Below are 19,544 nucleotides of genomic sequence, written 5' to 3'. Positions count from 1 at the left end.
CAGCTGCACGTTGGGCTGCTCTGCTGCTACTGGATCATTATAATCTCCCTGCTAAAACTCCTTGGAAACTCTCTGCTGGCTCTTTTATCATTGTAACCCAGCATGTTTCTGGTGCCTTCCGGTCCCTCTTTCCTATTAAAAATGTCCCTTTTCTATCAGGTCTCCTCTAATTTTCTGTCCTTCCCAGACCCAGTGACGGTATACCACATGACACCTGAACAATGTATAAGAAGCACTTTAACATCAACACTTGAAACCTGTTTTCTTAAGGTGACTGATACTAAAGGAAAAACAGTCTTAAATTGCCTGAAAACAGGATGTCCCATTACCTAAAACAAGTGTCCACTCAAGCAAATGTTTTTAAATGTCTGGTAAAACATTGACGTTGAGTCTGAGTGTTCTTGTATTTATTGAACATTCTAGGGTTGAGTGTCTCTGTTCTCTAGCTAACTTGTTCATGTTTGTTATTGTTTGTTTGAGCTTCTATTGTATGAAACTCCCACCTCTCATTCCAGATGCAGTGATAGAGCTAGCATGCTGCGCAGTCTACCAGCAGGATAGGAAAGACGTTCCTGGAAATGGCCGAGGAGGTTTTTGCATTTATTTAATCAGCTGGTGCTCAAACATCGTCAACCAACGCGCCACAGACCTGGAACCTTTAACCATTAAATGCAGACCGTGATCTCCCAGGGAAAGTCACCGTTGTGCTGCTAGCTGATAATGTGGCTCTGGAGGTAGGGGTACCCAGAGGCAGCTCATGTCCTAGATGAGGACTTGAACCAGGTAGACTTTGAAACAGCTCCACCAACACTTTAAGTTACTAGACAGAAACGTGCACCAACATCAAACAGGGCTATAGGACCAAGCCCCATGCACACCTTTCAGTCTGATCACTTGTTTCTGCCTCTGCATATAACCACTCCTGCATACACCCACTCAAAAAACAAGCTCCTAACGTCACTCTGACTGTGGAAAAATCAACACTCATGACCTCAGCTTTAGCACTGCTTCCAAAAACAAAACAACAGGACCTGGGGAACCACACAATGGTGATCCTGGACTATATCAGGTTCTGCACATTCTCACTTAGAGAAGGTGGTCTGCTTCCATCTCAACTAAAGCCTGTAGCTGTTTCTACAAAACAATGCCACCAATTTGCCACAATGCTGAAGTGGCATCAGAGAGCCTTAGGTCTTTTATAACTGGTCAGATTCACAATTATCGGAATATTACTACCAGGTGAGGTGGAACTAATGCAGCTAAATTTGCTCATTGCCATGCCGCGTTTATAAGACACACTGTTGCGGTAATATTACGCTGACTTGCAGACAGTGTGTCTTGTTAAAAGGGATTGTAATTGACAGAATAGGTCCAGGAACTGTTAAAGGAAAGACATAATGCAGCTATAGAGATCTGGCACAATAGCTACAAGAGTCAGCTGACCTGGACCCACACCAGTTTGCCTACGAAGCAAACAAATCCACTGAGGACGGTGCAACTACTGTCTCCATCCAACTCGGACCCACCTGGAGCAGAAGGAGCCCTGCACCAGGCTGTGGATTACAGCTTAGCATTCACTCCATCCTCCCACAGAGACAGGTCTCCAAGCTGTCAGAGGGCTTCCACCCTCCTGGATCTCAGACAAGACGCTCTTAGCAGTTTGAGCAGGCTACCACATCTGCACAGCGCAGGCTCCCCACAGAGTGGTATGCTGAGCTTGCTCTTCTGCTCGAACTTCTGCACACCCAAAGCAACAAAGCCACAAAAGTCCATGGATGAAACCACTGTGGGTGGACCGATGATGGGTGAGGAGGTGAGGGTACAGGTATGGAGGTAGTAGAGCCAAAAACCTGCTTCTTAACACCAACAAAAGGAGATCCACTCAGTGTGGAGAGGGTCGCAGCCGTCTGGGAGTTGAAATGGAGGAGTATCCAGAGCTGCAGTATGTATGTATGTATGCATGTATGAGAAAATATCGGATGTTAACTCTTAAAATACGACCACAATAAATCTGAGTGATTAGATGTTTGCTTAGCAATCAGCTACAAAATATGACCCTGTGTGTGTGTTGGTGTGCGTGTGTTTTCCCCTCTTTATGACTGGTGTGTATGAGGGAAAATAGGAGCGACGGCCTCCATATTACCGAGGCTTGAGAAATGATGTACAGCTAACCTTAGTGCCATCTCTCATCCTTCTCCCAGAGGCGGGTGTCTAGTTGGACAGGAGCCACAGGATGGATGGGCAGCTTGCTGCTTCTCACTTATTGATTTCACCGGCCTGCTGGCCTTGCTTTCCCAAGCTGCACACAAACTAATTATAACCAGCCTCCGCTAACCACGGAGAATGAGCAGGGACCGTTGGCGGACCAAAGACCAGATTATTCTGTTTAACTCTGAACGTAGTCCATTACATGTGCTGATGTTTGGCTTTAATGACAGGATTCCTACAGATTCAATAAGCTGTAAAAACTAAATGATATTTTATTCACTCCTTGTTAAGAGACTGGTGATCTGCTGGTTTTACAGTCTATTTCATCTCCCTGGTTGAGAGCAGTGAGAGCTCCTAATGACACAAAACCTCCTCGGCCTCGGTGGGTTTCCTTTCCCACTTTTGCAGTTTGGGTTTTAAGCTTCGCCGCACTCCTCTGACCATGCTGGCATTCGGCCACATAGGGTAGTTAGCAGGGTTAGCACATGGGAGAGTTCACTCTAAACTGGCAGAGAGCTGGGCTCCTGTGTTAAACTCTTTCCGTGACTGAGAACACTCGGCTTGGACGTGCTCAGGGCTGATGTCTAGTCGTTTACGAAGGCAAAACAAAGTTATCAAAAGCAAGGACAGACTGACATCATGATACTCCTTAATTTAGCTTCGCATCAGCACTTAAGCTGTCAATATTATGGTTAAGAACATAAGTGAATATCTTGTTACAGCGGCGTAGAATAACTGCTGCTGGTATTAACTTTTTGCTGTCACCATTACAAAGCAGTTTTATTTACATGTTACGGCTACCAGCCTGGCCATTGGGATGCAGGAGCCAGGATCACCCAGCCCCGGTGATCAGCCTGACACCGCCTCTCCTCCTCCCCTCTTCCAGGCTGCTGAGGAGCACAGCTGATCTGAATCCTGCTGATGACCGACACCTGGATAAAAAGGCTGTGCCTTCAGCTGTCTGGGAGACAGCAGTGCAGGGGTTCTGCTGTCCTCCAGGCCTCAGTTTGTTTTCAACCCCTTTGAGTAGAAGTTTTAACGTTAATAGTTTTAACTCCGAGTGATCCCGAGGGATCATTTTAAAGGTTAACTCTGTGATACAATTTTATTGACTTTGGTTTTTTAAAACACCTTCTGTTCCGGTAAAACTTTTAACATAAGTTTTAACCAGGTGTTTTTAATGTTGGTAACTGCTCTTTTAATGTTAAACTTTTTGAGAGTTTTTTTTGTTTTGCATTATCTTAATAACGCTCCCATCTGTTTGCACTTGTTTTTAGAACCTTTTATAACAGTTAAACCCATTTTAACTCCACTGTCGCATTTCTTATGTTGCCCCCTCCTTCACATTTTAACACCTCCTGTCGGGGACGTAACATACAGAAGATGTCAGTTACGGCAAAGGTCCTCTACACATTCAATAAGAAAGGCCCGGTGATGATGTCATCTATCTCTGTGTCATCACATTTTGGTGGAATTACTTTGATATTGTCAAAAATACGAATCAATGACAGAAAACAGCCGGGCCTAGGTCACGGTTTTCTCTCACCAATACGACTATCTGCTTAAACCATCACCTGACCATGACTGGCATCATTGCTTTAACAACTGCATGGAGAAACATGGTGATTTTTGTCTTAGAATATGTAAATATTACCTTCAGATAATGGTGGGAGGGTCTTACTTAATCATGCTTTATCCATAATAAATATATAAAAAGAGACATCAGATTGTCTAACTTATTGATATTTGCTAAACAATAATATTTGTCCTTGTGTCATAAAAGAAACAAAAGTGTGGATGCTTTAGTTTGTATTTGAAGAGCTGCTGTTTTAAGTATTTTGTTAAAACCGTACATGATCTATGCTGCTTTTATGGTGTCTCGGTAGCGCCGCGTGTCCTGTGGGGCTAATCGGTCCACCTCTGCCTGTTCCTGTCTTGTCTTGTGTCATCATCAATTAATGAGGTCAAACCTCGTGTTTCAGAACAAGAACAATTAAGGTAAAAAAGAAAAACACTGTGTTCTCTAGCTTTTCTAAAGAAACAGAGAACTTCGATGCCTCCCCATCTCAGCAAATCCTACCTTGACCGTTTTCTTTCCCCGGCTCCTCCTCTTCTTCCTCTTCTTCCTCCTCTGCCACCTCTTCCACCCCCCCTTCTTCCTCTCCATTCTCAAGCTCCTCTACTTCTTCTTCCTCCTCCTCCTCTTCTTCCTGATAATCATCCTCCCTCATTGTTGGCGAGGTGAGTGCAATCTTCAGAGTGAGTTTGGGCTCTGCCGTAGTCTGAACCAGAATGGCCGCCTCGGGCGAAGAGCTCGTGACCTCGTATTTCTCCTCTGTCAGCTTCTGCAGAGCGTTAACAGACACAGGCCAAACGATCACGAGCCGAGGTCACAACTTATATCGATCAGCTTCCAGAAGCAGCTAAATCCCCCCCCCCCCCCCCCCCACAAAAAAATTATACTCAACAAAAGTTACACAGGGACAAAAGGAATCACTTATTTAGTCGTGTGAACAGGACAAATGTGTCTCCAATGGGAGTGAAAGCATGAACTCATTTTAGGTCTTATTTAAGGTGTGGAACGCTGAAAAACCATTTTTAAATCTTATTTTTGATTATAGTAGGGTTGTCACGATGCTAAAATTTCAAACTCGATTCGATAATGGAAAAAAAACTCGATACTCGATTTTGATACTATTTAAAAACGCCAATTTATTGAACAAGTTTATTCAAAAAATAACATTCCTCAATTTATATTGCAAAAATTAAATGTTAAGAATTAAGTGTATAAAGTGCTTAAACCTTTCAAGTACCAGCATTTTTTAAAACGTGCATACAAAAACTGGCAAAAGTTAACACTTTAAATCATGAATTGTTTCACTATATATACACTATTTGCAGAGTGATGTTTTGCTGCTTAAACTCTGTTTATGGTGCATTTTTGTCATAAGATGTAATGCCATATGTTTTGTTCTGTACTTTTGAACAACTCTGTTGGTCAATAAAGGGAGAAAACAAATTTCTCCACAGTAGGACAAAGGTACATCTACCGGTAATCTTAATAAAAACAGATTGGCGCACGGCAGTGACGTCATTAAAAGCGCCGGTTAGATTAGCAGCAGCTAGTCTGTTTACGCCTAGAAATCCCAGACTCGCTCAAAACGAACAGGGGAATCATGTTAATGATTCCTAACAAAACCTTTCGACATTGAGATGTTTGGTGCAGATAATGTCTTATTTCGAGGCTGCACCATGGGTGCCCGGCCGCACCCGTTATATGGATATACGCTGATGGCGATTCGCCGATGGATCTAAATACCCCGGGGAATCCAAGTAGCACCAAAGTTGTCAGCTTGAGTAAACAAACGTACTGCATGCTAGAAATTAAATCCGGGTTGCAATAAACGGGAGTTTTCCTTTAAGCACATAAGCGTGACTATACAACTACGTATCGGACTTGGTATGCTAATTAAGTTGGGCTGTGAAGCTCCTCCCAAATTCGCTGTTTATGTTTTTGTTTATTTATTTGGCAGACAAAATTTGGATCGGAGACAACTCGCGTGGGAAATTGCAATGTAGCCATGCGGCGTCTTCTTCTGTTTGTCTGGGAGGCGGAGGCTGCTTTACGGCATCTGGCTGTCGTGCGTGTCGGTGTACTTGAAGAAGGCTGTGTATAATAGTCCATAATATCGATACCACAGGGATGGAATATCTAATTTAGATACCACTTTTAGCGTCGATTTATATCTAGGTATCAATTTTTTTGACAACACTAGATTATAGTTGATCATTCTGAATTTGTCATGCAGGCTGAACATGAAAATATTCTCCTACACCTATCTCCTGCATTAGCTTCTGATAGAAAATAGACAGTGAAACTCTAGGATTAGAAAATCCTGACAGATCTACCTCACACGGTCACTTAATGTTCATGGACTCACCCATCTTGACTTGTGATGGGGAAGGCTGTTTTTGGTTTAGCATCCAGGAATCAGCAGAGCACGTCTTGGCTAGTAGAAGCTAACCATTAGCATTAGCAACACCACCACACAGTAGAACGCCTCCAGGCTTGTGTGGAGATAAAACATCAACGTTGCAGAGCAAACGAGGCAGAAGAGTTGTGTTGCTGTTATCCAATCCGAGGTGAAATGTCAAAATACCAGGAAATAAGACTCCAAACCCTTCCGTCTGAACTTAGCTCAGCTGTGATGTGGCTCACTTGTAGCTCCTGGAAATGGTGCACTGGTGTATTTTTTCCCCCCAGAGTATGACTTACAAGGCATTCATTCCTAGTAGAGACCACTGAAAATGTATTGATTAAACGGGTGTTCCACACCTTAAAAAAAGCTAAGCAGCCAATCTATTAGAAAACAATTTTATAAAGATCTCAATAAAATGCTTAGACACTTATTAAAATGATACCTGCAGACACTAATGTATACATAATACAATACATTTAATCTAAGGTGTACTGTCACACATTTATTTGCACAATTATTTATCTGTTTAAATGCAGCGCGTTCTGTCTAAACTACAGTTTTATTTGTTAGATTTTTCTAACCCACAGTTCGTAGACTAAATCTGAACAAAGACAAAAGGACCTTTTTGTTCAGACGTTGGTAAAATGAAGAGTGAGTGAATTTTTTTTTTATAAAAGTCATTTGATTTCAGGAAGAAAATGTAAATCTCAAAAATTACTTTTATGTTCCCACGTTCTACAAATCAAGAAAAAGACAAAAGGCTGAAATAGAAGCGTAGAAAAGTGTTTGTAATTACTGCTACATGTTTTACTTGCAAACAGATGTTTGAGGAATTGGGCTGCAGTGCTCAAGTTAGAGGATTTAACATCTAGGAAAATATCATTTTTTCTATTAAAATTCAATTCATAACAGAGCATAGAAGAGAGAGAGAGAGAGAGAGAGAGAGAGAGAGAGAGAGAGAGAGAGAGAGAGAGAGAGAGAGAAAGAGAGAAAGAGAGAGAGAGAGAGAGAGAGAGAGAGAGAGAGAGAGAGAGAGAGAGAGAGAGAGAGAGAGAGAGATGAAAAATATCTTCAGTGTTTATTCTGTTCTGAATGAATGTCAGGGTCTCTTCTCTTCATGACTTCTTAATGAGGAAATGTGAAACACGCACATGACACCTCAGCCTCACAGTAGATGATACTGCAGTCTTTTGTCTGCCTACGCTCATGCTAATACACACACACACACACACACACACACACACACACACACACACACACACACACACACACACTGACAGCACCAGTAAATAGACAAGATTGAACAATACCATACTACCATTCATAACATTCTAATGTGTGTCTGTTAAAAGCGTCTTTGTGGCCAAATATTGGAAAGAAAACACAAGAGAGGCAGTGTGTGTGTGTGTTTGTGTGCGTGTGCATGTGTGTGTGTGTGTGTGTGTGTGTGTGTGTGTGTATGTCTAACCTGGATCTGTGTGGGTAAATTTTGACAGACAGTGTCCAGCAGCGTCTGTGTGGGTTTGTCTCTGCACATCAGCACCAGCTCCAGGTCCATGTCTCCTTTGATCAGGAGTCCTTTGGCCACCAGACCGACCCTCATCACTCCACAAAGCACACCCCCAGCGCTGGATTCCCTGTTTAATCAGAAAAATTTAGATTGGTCTCCCGTTGTTTACAATAAATGTACAATGTTGCTTAAGAATAAAACACAACGGTACAAATCTCTTTTGTCAGATCACTATAGATATTTAAGTCCAAACAAAATGTTCAATTCAATTCAAATTCAATTCAAATTCAAAAATACTTTATTAATCCCAGAGGGAAATTGATTGCTGTAATAGCTCAGAATAAAAAGAATAATCAAGGCGTCAAAGAGTTATTGTATATTACAATGGCTGTTGGCAGGAAGGATCTCCAGTAGCGGTCAGTGTTGCAGCGAAACTGAAGAAGCCTCTGACTGAAGACACTCTTCCGTTGTTGGACAGTCTTGTGAAGAGAATGCTCAGGGTTGTCCATAATTTTCTTCATTCTCTGGAGAATCCTTCTTTGCATTATCTCCTCCAGTGGTTCCACAGTCATCCCCAGAACAGAACCAGCCTTTTTTATTAGGTTGTTGAGCCTTTTCAGGTCCCTGCTTCTGATGCTACTACCCCAACAGACGATGGCTGAAGAGATTACATTCTCAACAACAGACTTGTAGAAGATGTGCAGCATCTTGCTACAGACATTGAAGGACCTAAGCATCCTCAAGAAGTGCAGTCTGCTGTGTCCCTTCTTGTAAATAGCTTCGCTGTTCTTTCTCCAGTTCAGTCTGTTGTCCAGGTGAACACCAAGGTATTTGTATTCCTCAACCACCTCCACTTCTTGTCCCATGATGGAAACAGTGTTTGACTCCACCCTGTTTCTTCTGAAGTCTAAAATCATCTCCTTTGTTTTGTTCATGTTCAAGGTCAGATGATTGCTTTCACACCATGCCACAAAGCGCTCCACCAACTCTCTGTACTTAGCTTCCTGTCCATCTCTGATACACCTGACAACTGCAGAGTCATCTGAGTATTTCTGTAGATGACAGGTCTGATTTGTACTGGAAGTCTGAGGTGTACAAGGTGAAAAGGAATGGTGAGAGTGCAGTCCCCTGTGGTGCTCCTATGTTACTGATCGCCTGGTTTAACATGCAGTTCTTTAGCCTCACAAATTGTGGTCTGTTTGTCAGGTAGTGTTTAATCCAGATGATGGTTGAGCCCCCCACCTGTGTCTTCTGGAGTTTCTGGCAAAGTACATCAGGCTGGATTGTGTTAAATGCACTGGAGAAATGAAAGAACATGACCCTCACAGTGCTGCCTGCTTTGTCCAGATGACAGTGGGTTGGTTGAAGCAGCTGGATGATGGCATCTTCAACTCCAACTCCATGGTGATAAGCAAACTGCAGCGGGTCCTGATATGTCCTTGTTTGCTTATTCAGGTGGATCAACAGGAGTCTCTCCAGGACCTTCATGATGTGGGATATCAGGGCAACCGGTCTGTAGTCGTCATTGACTGATGGGCAAGTTTTCTTTGGAACTGGAACTGTCTTCCACAGGACTGGAACCTTCTCCTGGGCCAGGCTGAGGTTGAAGAGGTGCTGCAGAATCCCACAGAGCTGCTCTGCACAGGCCTTCAGTACTCTGGGGCTGACACCATCTGGACCTGCAGCCTTGTTCCTGTTCAGTCTCTCCAGCTGACTTCTAGAGACAAATAGGTGAGAAGGGGAGGTAAATTGGGCAGCAGCATTTCCTGACTTGGTTGAAGACAGGTTTATAGAACCAGAAGAGTCCATGACTGCATTAGAGGACAAAAGAGCTAGCGTGTGACAGGAAAATGTTGGATCAGAGGAGGATAGGATGTCTGATTGGCTGGGGACAGGCGAGGAGGATGCTGGGTTTGTTCCTGAACTGAACCTATTGAACAACTTGTTCAGTTCATTGGCTGTGTCCAGGCTGCCATCCGTGCAATCCTTCCTCTGCTTGAAGCCTGTGATCTTCTTCATCCCTGACCAGACATCTCTGATATTGTACCTCTCTAGTTTGTTCTCCAGCTTCTTCATGTATGCCTCCTTGCTGTCTCTGATCTTGATCTTCAGTTGCTTCTGTATACTCCTCAATAATTCCCCGTCTCCCTCCTTTTTTTTCTCATTTAGCAGATTCTTCAGTTAACTGGTGATCCAGGGTTTGTTATTGGCAAAGCATCTCACCGTTCTGGTGGGTAAGATGTTGTCCACACAGAAGTTTATATAGTCAGTGACACATCCAGTCATGGCACTGATGTTGTCTTCATATCCTTGGCAGAGAGTCATCCAATCTATGGTCTCAAAACAACCCTGCAGGGCTTCTTCAGCATCCTGTGACCATTTTCTCACAGTTCTTCTTGTCACAGGCTGCCTCTGGACAAGTGGTTTGTATTCTGAGCAGAGAAAAACAAGATTGTGATCCGATTGTCCCAGAGGAGGTCTAATTTTGGACAAGTATGCATTCTTTACATTTGCACAACACAAATCCAATGTCTTGTTATCTCTGGTGAAGCAGCTGACAAACTGATGAAATGTTGGAAGTGTAGCAGAGAGCGAGGCATGATTCAAATCACCAGATATAGCCACAAATGCATTGGGGTGCTGGGTTTGTAGCTTAGCGGCAACACAAGTGATGGCATCACATGCACTTTCAGCAATGGCTGAAGGTGGAATATAAACGGTTGCCAAGACAACACTGGTGAACTCTCTTGGCAAATAATATGTGCGACAACTTACTGCCAAGAGTTCAACATCTGGGCTGCAGAGACAACATTTCACTGAAACATGACATGGATGGCACCATCTGTTGTTGACAAGCACTGCCACTCCACCTCCTTTCTTTTCTTGCTCCTCTTCAGATCTCTGTCTGGTCGTACAGTCAGGAATCCTGGCAGAGAGACGCTGGAATCGGGGATATGGTCTCAGTGAAACACATAACACTACACTGCCGATACTCTGGCTGAGTCCTTGAAAGGGCTTGGAGTTCATCCATTTTGTTGGTCAGTGATCTCACATTGCCCATTATGATTGATGGAAGAGATGGTTTGAATTTCCTCTTTCTCTGTCTCCGTTTTGCTTCCGCTCTGCACCCACGCTTCTTGCGTTTTAGCTCATTTGGGATTTTTGGCTTCAGTTGAGGTATTATTTCAGCCTTTCCAATGTTAATCAGCTGCTCCCTATTGTAAACCAGATTGTTGCCATGGTTACGCATCATAACAAATGCTTAAAAAGTGAAAAAAGTGCTGTAAAGATTTTCTAAGCTTCACAGCACCAGAAACAGAAAAGAAAAATTTCAAAAAATACTGTTTTTCTTGGGAAACTAGAAGAAAAAATGTCCAAAAAAGGGCAAAACTTACGTATAGTCAACAGAGCTACTCCAACATGCAGCCACCCAGAGCAGCTCAGTTCCAGAATTCCATCATCACATTAAAGGACAATGAACACAGTAAATTACTTTTCAACTTATCGCTGCAGTTAACATAAAAAACCTCAGACTAAAAGATCTGTGAAAATATTCAGCCATGGAGACGGTTGGTGTCCTGAGGATAACAAAGAGCAAGATCATTCCTGCTGCAGCAGCATCTTCTGTAGAGAAGTTTGTTATCCATCTGAACTTAATACTTCATTCTTCTGCGAGGTACAAACACAAGTCAGCGAGCTAACTGATCTCCCTCTGGGGAGTGATATAGTTTTCTTTTCTTATTAGTAAGCCAAATTTAACTCTTTTATTCATTTTAGTTGAGTGAAACTGATGAGAAGAAAAAACCAGATTAAATTAAAGTGAAAGTCATTTTTAAAAGTCTGCATAGTTGATGTTATACGTTATGTAATCCACATGCCTTTAAACTAGGACAGTATCGAATTGTTGCAATAATTGTCCTCACTCCTTTATTTGTGCCATCGATAAATTATGACATCACTCACAACCCTTCTTGTATTTTGGCCACTATCACCTAAACCAGGTTGCAGTGAGAGTCTATCAGTCTGACATGAAAGCACAGGACACTTGGAAAATGTTATTTATGCTGTCGCAGAAACTCTTTGAGTTACTAATATTAGATGCTGGGTAGAAATGTCTGATAAACTCCCTATATCATGATAGTGAGTGGTTTCAATCCTTATAAATATAGATCATTTCCTGTAAACATGCCTTCATGTGGAAGCATTAGCAGAAGGTGAAAGTGGAGCTAATGCTAGCTCATTTCCTCTCCTCGTTTGGGTCTTGTGTTCTTGATATTCTGGTGAATGATGAATTAAAGAAAAAAAAAACACTGAGAAAAGTTGCTCTCCCAAATCAGAGACGACGTTATTACACAGATCCACCAAAACGTGTCAAAGCGTGCATCATGGTTTACCTGTAGCTGCCGCTGGATTCTTCAGTATCTTCATGGTGCTCGTCTCCAGGGTCATCCTCCTCTGGTCTGTCTGCCGCTTGGCTATCAAAGTTGTTGTGGATGTTTCCGCTGCTCTGATCCAGCCAATCAGAGACATGTTTGAGGGCGCACTCGACTGTGGACACCAGAGTCTGGACGGCTTCAAGCTCCTGCGAGGAGGGGTAGATAGTGGAGTGCTTCGTCATGACGTGGCGGTCATCGTTACTAAAGGAACGAAAGGACCTCTGGAAGACAAATAAACACAAGGAAATTTCTATTTGTAATCTAAGCTTTATTCATTCTGATGAGTAGTTTATATATTTTTCTGCTCACATTAAAAAGAAAGAATGAAAGCAACAGCCGAATAGAAAAAAAAACACAGCAGTTTTTTGTGCCTTAAGTGTTGCTTTTTCGCTTACACAGCATAAACCTCATTTATGGATTAGAAATCTATAAAAGCTCACCAACTCAGACAGATGTGCACATGTACACACAGCTAGCAGGGATCCATCCCACCAGCATCCTCATATCCTCTCCGTCTGTCCTAATTCAGTCAGACACTTTGGCCTTGGGAATTCATGTCAGCTCTTCTGTCTTTGTAATTTGTTCTCTTTCCTTCACACCGGGAGGCATATGAGGAAAACCATTGGAGAAAGACACCAGGTGTGAAGCATCAAATGGGGGAAGCACATGGAGAGGGGGTGTAAATGACTGAAAATAGAAGGAGCTTGCCAGAGGAAGCAAGATGGAATGGATAACGCCAGGGGACGGTGATGGGAATAGTATAGTCTTTAAAAACAGATAAGGACAAAAATGGTTGTGTGGTTCGAGGCAAAAATCAAAGATGGATGGTGAACTAAGGAGATAAGTAGAGGAGCAGGTGTAACTGGCTTCTTTGATTTGCATCCTGCAGTAAAAACAAGCCAGATGGGACCCTTTGTTTGTGAGAGTGTACACAAAAACGTGTGTCATGTTTCAGATGCTTCACAAAGCTAATTGTTTATCTAGAGGACCTGGTAAAACCAGAGGTCAACTTTTAGAAGAGCTTTAGCTTAATCTATTATAAATATCGGTCTCTTTCACTGATGAGTAATAAAGTTTGTGTGCTGCTTTCTCTGGGGCTTTATTACAATGTAAAATGAAAAAAAAATCAATGGATGTACATCAACACCTGATTAACTTGTGGAGTCAACCCCATTCATCATTGCTAATTAATCGCAACACAACAATGGATTACAGGGGACATACCATAATGTTTCTTCTTAAGTTACAATAGTTCTATGGTAGAGACAGAACATGTTTAAGTTCTCACTAAATCATAAAGCAATTTCAGCTGTTTTAATACTATAATAATATATTTTTATTTAATAATAAAACAAAACACTAACAGAAAAGTACTGGACAGTTTATTTTTACATTTGGAGTGTTTATAGAGACAGTAGGGATGTACATAGTTAACCGGTAAACTGCTGTAAAGGTCATAACCGGTTACATTAACATTACCCGGTTAATTTTTGTTCATGTCACTGAACTGCGCTTGTGTGTTATAAGGTCACAGTTGAATGTGTTGAGTCAGCATTGATAATGATAATTTCACAAGTTGGGTCAAGAACAGACAGTTTCCTCTCTCTTACAGTTCAGCTACACCACACCTACATGCTGCCAAGCACACTGGGAATCATGAAGTAAATTCCCCACAGCAACAGCAACCACAGAATCTTATTAGTATACGTTGCGTATACTGGCGCTGCCTATTGGACCTGTTGTAGTGGCCGGCTGCCATCTTAGATGGGTCACCATTCGCCCCCAGTGCATTAATTTTTACTGAGGAAGGTGCTTACCCAACAAAAAACACATTTTAGCAAGCTTCTTTACAAATTAATACACATTGTATGGCATGATTATTAAAATAGAAATATAACTAAACAATATAAATTAAAGTACAATATAAAATCCCATCAGGTAGGCTAGAAAAGTCAATAGTAATCCCATGTGATCTGTTTTCAATTGTACGCCGGTTACCGTGACCGTAGGCTGCACAAAAATGGGCATAGTTGCTCACTCTGCATTGACATTGGAGTGTGAGGAGACCCCATCCAATATGGCTGTGACGATATCACACTGACCAGCGCCCAATGGGGCATCTATGTATTCATGTCTATGACAACATCTTCTTCAACAGTGCCACAAGAGGGCACAAGAGTGCTGTTTACTCACAAAAGCCATAGAAGAAGAGGAGAGCTCGTTACTCACAATAATCACACATTTACAAAGAGGAAGTGGTCAAGAAAGACCACAGCGTGGGTAAATTTTATTCTTAGGAGTTAACAGAATAAGCCCCACATCGGAGCGCTGAGCCCGGCAAAATGTGGAAAATGTAGCCATGCAGCAAAATGAACCAGCAACTAAAAAGGTCAGTCTCCCATGATGCCCCTGCTCGTGTCTGCCTCCTAAGAGTAATTTGTTTAGTAACATAAAGAAATGTCAGTGTGATTATGAGTTCAGTGTAAGAAAACTGAAGTGTTTATTATTTATTTATTTATTTGCGTGGCCAGTGCTTTGTATTTGATGCCAGATGTCCCGTTGAGTGACAAGTTCTGATGGACATTTTAGCTCTCAGCACACTTTCATGCCACTTTTGTTTATAAATGCAGCAGAGACCCAGATGGAAACACAAAAGGTGAGCTCTGCATAACATGTCCCCTTTAAACTCCGACATTTACTGATATTGAGCAAAATTTTATGCGGAAATAGTTCATTTCAAATTTTGAACAAAACATCTACATCTGCATTGTTGCTCAATATAGTCATAAAGGTGGAGGGCAATATGCACTCCTAGGCCTTTAACTGCATTCAGAGGTTATTAGAAATTATTAAAAGTAACATAAGAATCGTTAATAAATGAAGTGCAAAGTGCAAATTTCATTGCAGAGGCTGTATATCAACAATCATTACTGTCATAAATCAATATTTCATGTGTGCCCTTCAGTGCAGATGCTGCTGCAGCATCAGTTCAGTTGTAGTCACCATTTTTATTATCTCTTACCATCCAAATTACTGTTGAGCCTGTGCACGCACTTTCATGTAAACCAGAAATCATATTTTCCATCACAGCTTCTTCCCTACGACTCAAAATCACCTTCCTTCACGTTTTCTTTTTTCTTTTACAAGAAGTATATAATCTCCCAGGGATGAAGCCGTAACTCTTGAGATTACCTGAATCTGGAGAATCAGTGGAGGTTATCAAAATATGCTGGTGAATCTGGGGTGAACTGTTAAATCCCTCCGAGCTGCAAAGTAGACCTGCTTTTCTACAAAACCCACATTTCCCTTTATTCACACACACGCGCGTTGTACACACACACACACACACACACACACACACACACACACACACACACACACACACACACACACACACACACACACACACACACACAGGCATATTACGAACTATATCCCAGTCCTAATTGAACTGGTGGCATTCTCTTTCACTGGAGTGACTGAGAAAAAAACATTACCAGTGTGGAGAATGAACACTGCACAATAATTGCAGACTCAGAGACAGTGTATATCTATTTGTAGAAGGAAAATTTAGCAGAGCCACACACTCCCTCCCCACTAAAGATCAACTATGATACTGAAGCACCTTGTTGAAGCAAACTGGAGACACATGGGGTGAATGTAGATACCCTAACGGTACACGGGCTTTAGGATCTGTAACACAGTGGTTATTGTGCATTAACTTGAATCTCCAAAACAACCACGACCTTGTTTAACCTATGTGGTGTGTCTGAAAATCCTATTTTCAATTGATTTTCATTAATCCTCTCAGATGCCTGTCAAAAATGTAAAACAGCCTTCCATTAGCAGAACAACAAATGCTCCAGGATAGAGGAAATACTGCACTGTTGCTGAAACAAATACTGTAGCCCTTGTCTTCATAGAAAACATCCTGTTAATTATGACTAAAGTAAAATTGCCTGGCAATAAAAATTTCAAACACTGAGTGTGCGTTAGGTGTACTCACAATACAGTGTTAATCTTGGGCTTGTGTGTCTTGTTGAGACTGTTTAACAGAGCGATAGCTGCACATTTTATGAGCTGTTGCTAATGGGAGCTTCTGCAACCATAAACCACATTGCGAGGAGGGAGAGAGCTTCAGAATCCACGCATGTAAGTCAGCACTGACCGTGGGGGAGCGGTGCAGCCCAGCTGCTCTGATAACCATGTAAATCAGGGAGGTTAAGTAGGACTCACTGACAGGAATCGACCCTCTGAGCCAGTGTGTGCCAAGATAACGCTGCAGACATTTAGACAAGTCACATAATGGGTAAGCTACTGCAGCTGAGACGGGATGTGGGGCAGAACATCACAGGTTCACAACTCATTAATGAATCTAGTGTAGGGCTGCACGATATTAGGAAAACCTGCAATATTCAATAACAATGATTAATATTGTGATGACGATATTACTTGCGATAAATAAAAACTTAACTCAGGAACAAAAATAATCAAAAACAAAGAAATTTAAAAATCATAAAAATGAGAAAAGCAAAAGATGTGAGGAAAGGGGAAAATAAAATGAAGAAAAGGCAATCCGTGGATCCCGGGAAAAGCAGAACCAGCAAAAAGAGCTAACGAAGCTAACTCAGGTGTTTGCTAACCATCTAAATGAAGTGCCGTCCGCCTCAGGGGCGGGAGTCTAACCCATGAGAACCCACCCGATTGGCCAGATGGGTGAAGAACTCTATTTGATTTGTTAAAAAAACATCATACTTCTGTTTGATGGACAGAATGCATTACGTGTAGCAAACATTTGAGCTGACCATTCATTGCGATATTTATCTGTTCTTTGCGATATGCATATTGTGCATGCTGATATCGCGATAACGATATATTTGCGATATATTGTGCAGCCCTAATCCAGTGTTAGATGAAAAACGTGTCTTTTTGTAATTTAAAGTCAAACGTGTTTTCTCTTGACCCATGTGACTGTGTGAGCTTACACCTGAGAGAAAATAAATCATGTGATGAGTAAATCACAGAAACTTCGACCTCTAGTTTCAAAATTACACTGTATTGAATTTTGGCATAATAACCAAAAGCTGGAGGTTCATGCAGATGAAAACGGATTGGATTTTCTGGAGCAGTTTATTTTGTGTTTAGATGTAAAAACCTGAAAGTAATGAGACAAAGTTAAGCAGTTTGCAATTAGACAAACAGGTTCTAAAATATATTCAAAGAGCATATTCTTGCCATGTTTTGGAGATGGAACAAGTGAGGGAACAAATAATGTTTTGAATGTTTGTATTAATATGTGCTCTCCTCCTGGACTCCTCCTCCTGGCTCCACTCCCTTATCAAAGCCTCACATGTTTTGTTAATAATTTTGGCTGCAAGTTATTAGTAGAGTTTGAGAGTTACAGACAGCTCTGGTTTAGGGATGTAAGAAAACATTGAAGATTTTGTGGTATGATACTGAACAGACACTTGGAAGCAGTGTATCTTTTTAGAAGTTACAAGCAATTACTGTATTCCTATTGTGTGGTGCAATTCAAGCACCAACTGCTAGGTGGCAGCGTGTTTTACCACTTTCACGCTGATGGAACCACGAGATCTTGTAATAACACTAGACTGCCGATCAGCAGTCGTGAGGTCGCAAGGACTTCTGGCGTGTTTAATATTTTGCTCGTCCCTCGTGAGGGTATCGCACTGTTGAAGCGGCGCTGCGAGCCGCTGCGACCCAAAATGTATCAGAACCGCTCACGGCGCATGCGCAATCCTGCATCAACACCGCTCCCCACTATTTCCCTAATAACACATGTTGTTCGTTTTAATTTCTACACATTTTTTTACTCACAAAGATTGTCAAGAATGCGTGTTTGTCGTGTTCATGTCAAATTAAACTGATCACAAAACACAGATTTACTTTCTTTATTTCGTTTTCCTCATCCAACCCCCATAAATCCCTGTGTGTCCTCCTGCAGCACTCCCGAAGGACAACAGGCAAATGACGTGTTGTGTAAAAACGGCTATTTATAGCATATTTTTAGGGCCGACGTGTTGCTACCAGACGTACAGTGTGAGCAGTCAGGTCGCATCCGAGAACTGGGTCGTACAGTGTGAGCGCCTGGCTCGTGAGATCTGCTCTGCGAGGAAGTCGTACAGTTTGAGCTGAAGCTGAGTGCTACGAGTGAAAAAGTCGCACAGTGTACGCCCGGCTTAAGTTTTCCAATTAAATTCAATCTTAAGAACTCTAAATATCTTTAGCATCACAATATATCGCATCGCCAGATTCTTGCAAATACCCCACCCCCGGTCTGGTCCTTAGTTTTCAGATTTTGGAGGCTTTCTACCTCTTGTTTAGTTAAACTTCTAACTCATTTTTTGTTTGCATCATTTTTTAAATAATATTTAGGTCATTACTGTTTTGTTTGGACTCTTTATGCTCGTCTGTGATTGCTGCCCTTCAGTTGCATGCTCCTGTTGTGTGCTGTGGGTCGGCTCGCTTTTGTAAACCGTGTTTTCATTTCTGCTCTGATGTGTAATTGGTAAGACTGTTGCTGGTGTCTCACCGAGGGAAATTTCCCTCCACTATTCTTTTTTCTGTGTTTCATGATCATGTTAAAAATGCAGTTCAAACTGGACTCCTAAAGAGTTGGTGTAAGGCTTAGACCATAACAAAATTAATTCAAAACTTGTTGAATCATCCAATTGTTAAATTCTTTAATGAAGTCAGACTTAAAGGAACATTTTGGCCAGTCTGAATTATGTTTGGAATAAAACATCTGATGAGGATGAACTAATGAGTAGTCTGATCAAAGCAAAGAGCCAAATGTTTTTCTGCCATCCAAAAGCTCTAGGCTCTAAAATGTTATAACTTCATACTGCTGTCAGTTTTAGATCACGTGGTTATTTACAGGTATAAATGTAACCAGCAGCAGCAAAACATGGCAAGTATTGTGCACCCAGTGGTCAATGTTAGAAGGAATGTGTTAATATTTCAGCTGAAATAATCAGGATATACTTAAAAAGGGAGGATTTAAAGGAGTGGGTGACTCTTTTGAGCAATACATTTGCAGTCGTCTCCAGTAGGAATGAATGCCTTGTAAATCAGGAAAACAATATATTGGAGCAACATTTTTGGGAACTAGCAGTGAGCCACATCACAGCTGAGCTTCAGATGGCAGGTTTTGGACTCTTATTTACTGACATTTGGACATCTCTCCTCTGATTGGACAACGGCAATGCGACACTACCACTGACTTGCATAGCTGATGTTTCATCTCCACAAATGACAGCCTGGAGGAGTTCTGTCATGTGGTGGAGTTGCTAATACTAACGGTTAGCTTAAACAAGCTGAGACATTTGCTGCTGATTCCCAGACACTAGAACAACAACAGTGTTCCCCGTCATGAGTCAAGATGGGTGA

At 41.8% G+C, this 19,544-nt stretch overlaps 1 protein-coding gene across 5 annotated transcripts in view; it reads right to left on the bottom strand.

The window, feature by feature from the left end:
• strbp (spermatid perinuclear RNA binding protein) overlaps positions 1-19,544 on the bottom strand; it is a 141,879-nt gene that overhangs the window by 17,823 nt on the left and 104,512 nt on the right. For all 5 annotated transcript variants that reach the window (XM_070552278.1, XM_070552277.1, XM_070552281.1 and 2 more), the window contains exons 4-6: positions 12,093-12,355; positions 7,657-7,825; positions 4,289-4,553 (exon numbers count right to left, since the gene is read on the bottom strand). In XM_070552278.1, the coding sequence (XP_070408379.1) occupies positions 4,289-4,553; positions 7,657-7,825; positions 12,093-12,355 (697 nt within the window). The remainder of the gene's footprint in view (positions 1-4,288; positions 4,554-7,656; positions 7,826-12,092; positions 12,356-19,544) is intronic.

The sequence above is a fragment of the Nothobranchius furzeri genome, chromosome 6, assembly GCF_043380555.1.
Source record: "Nothobranchius furzeri strain GRZ-AD chromosome 6, NfurGRZ-RIMD1, whole genome shotgun sequence".
Lineage (NCBI taxonomy): Eukaryota > Metazoa > Chordata > Actinopteri > Cyprinodontiformes > Nothobranchiidae > Nothobranchius > Nothobranchius furzeri.
Note: the sequence above shows the minus strand (reverse complement) of the source record. Positions and strands in the feature narration are given on the sequence as shown.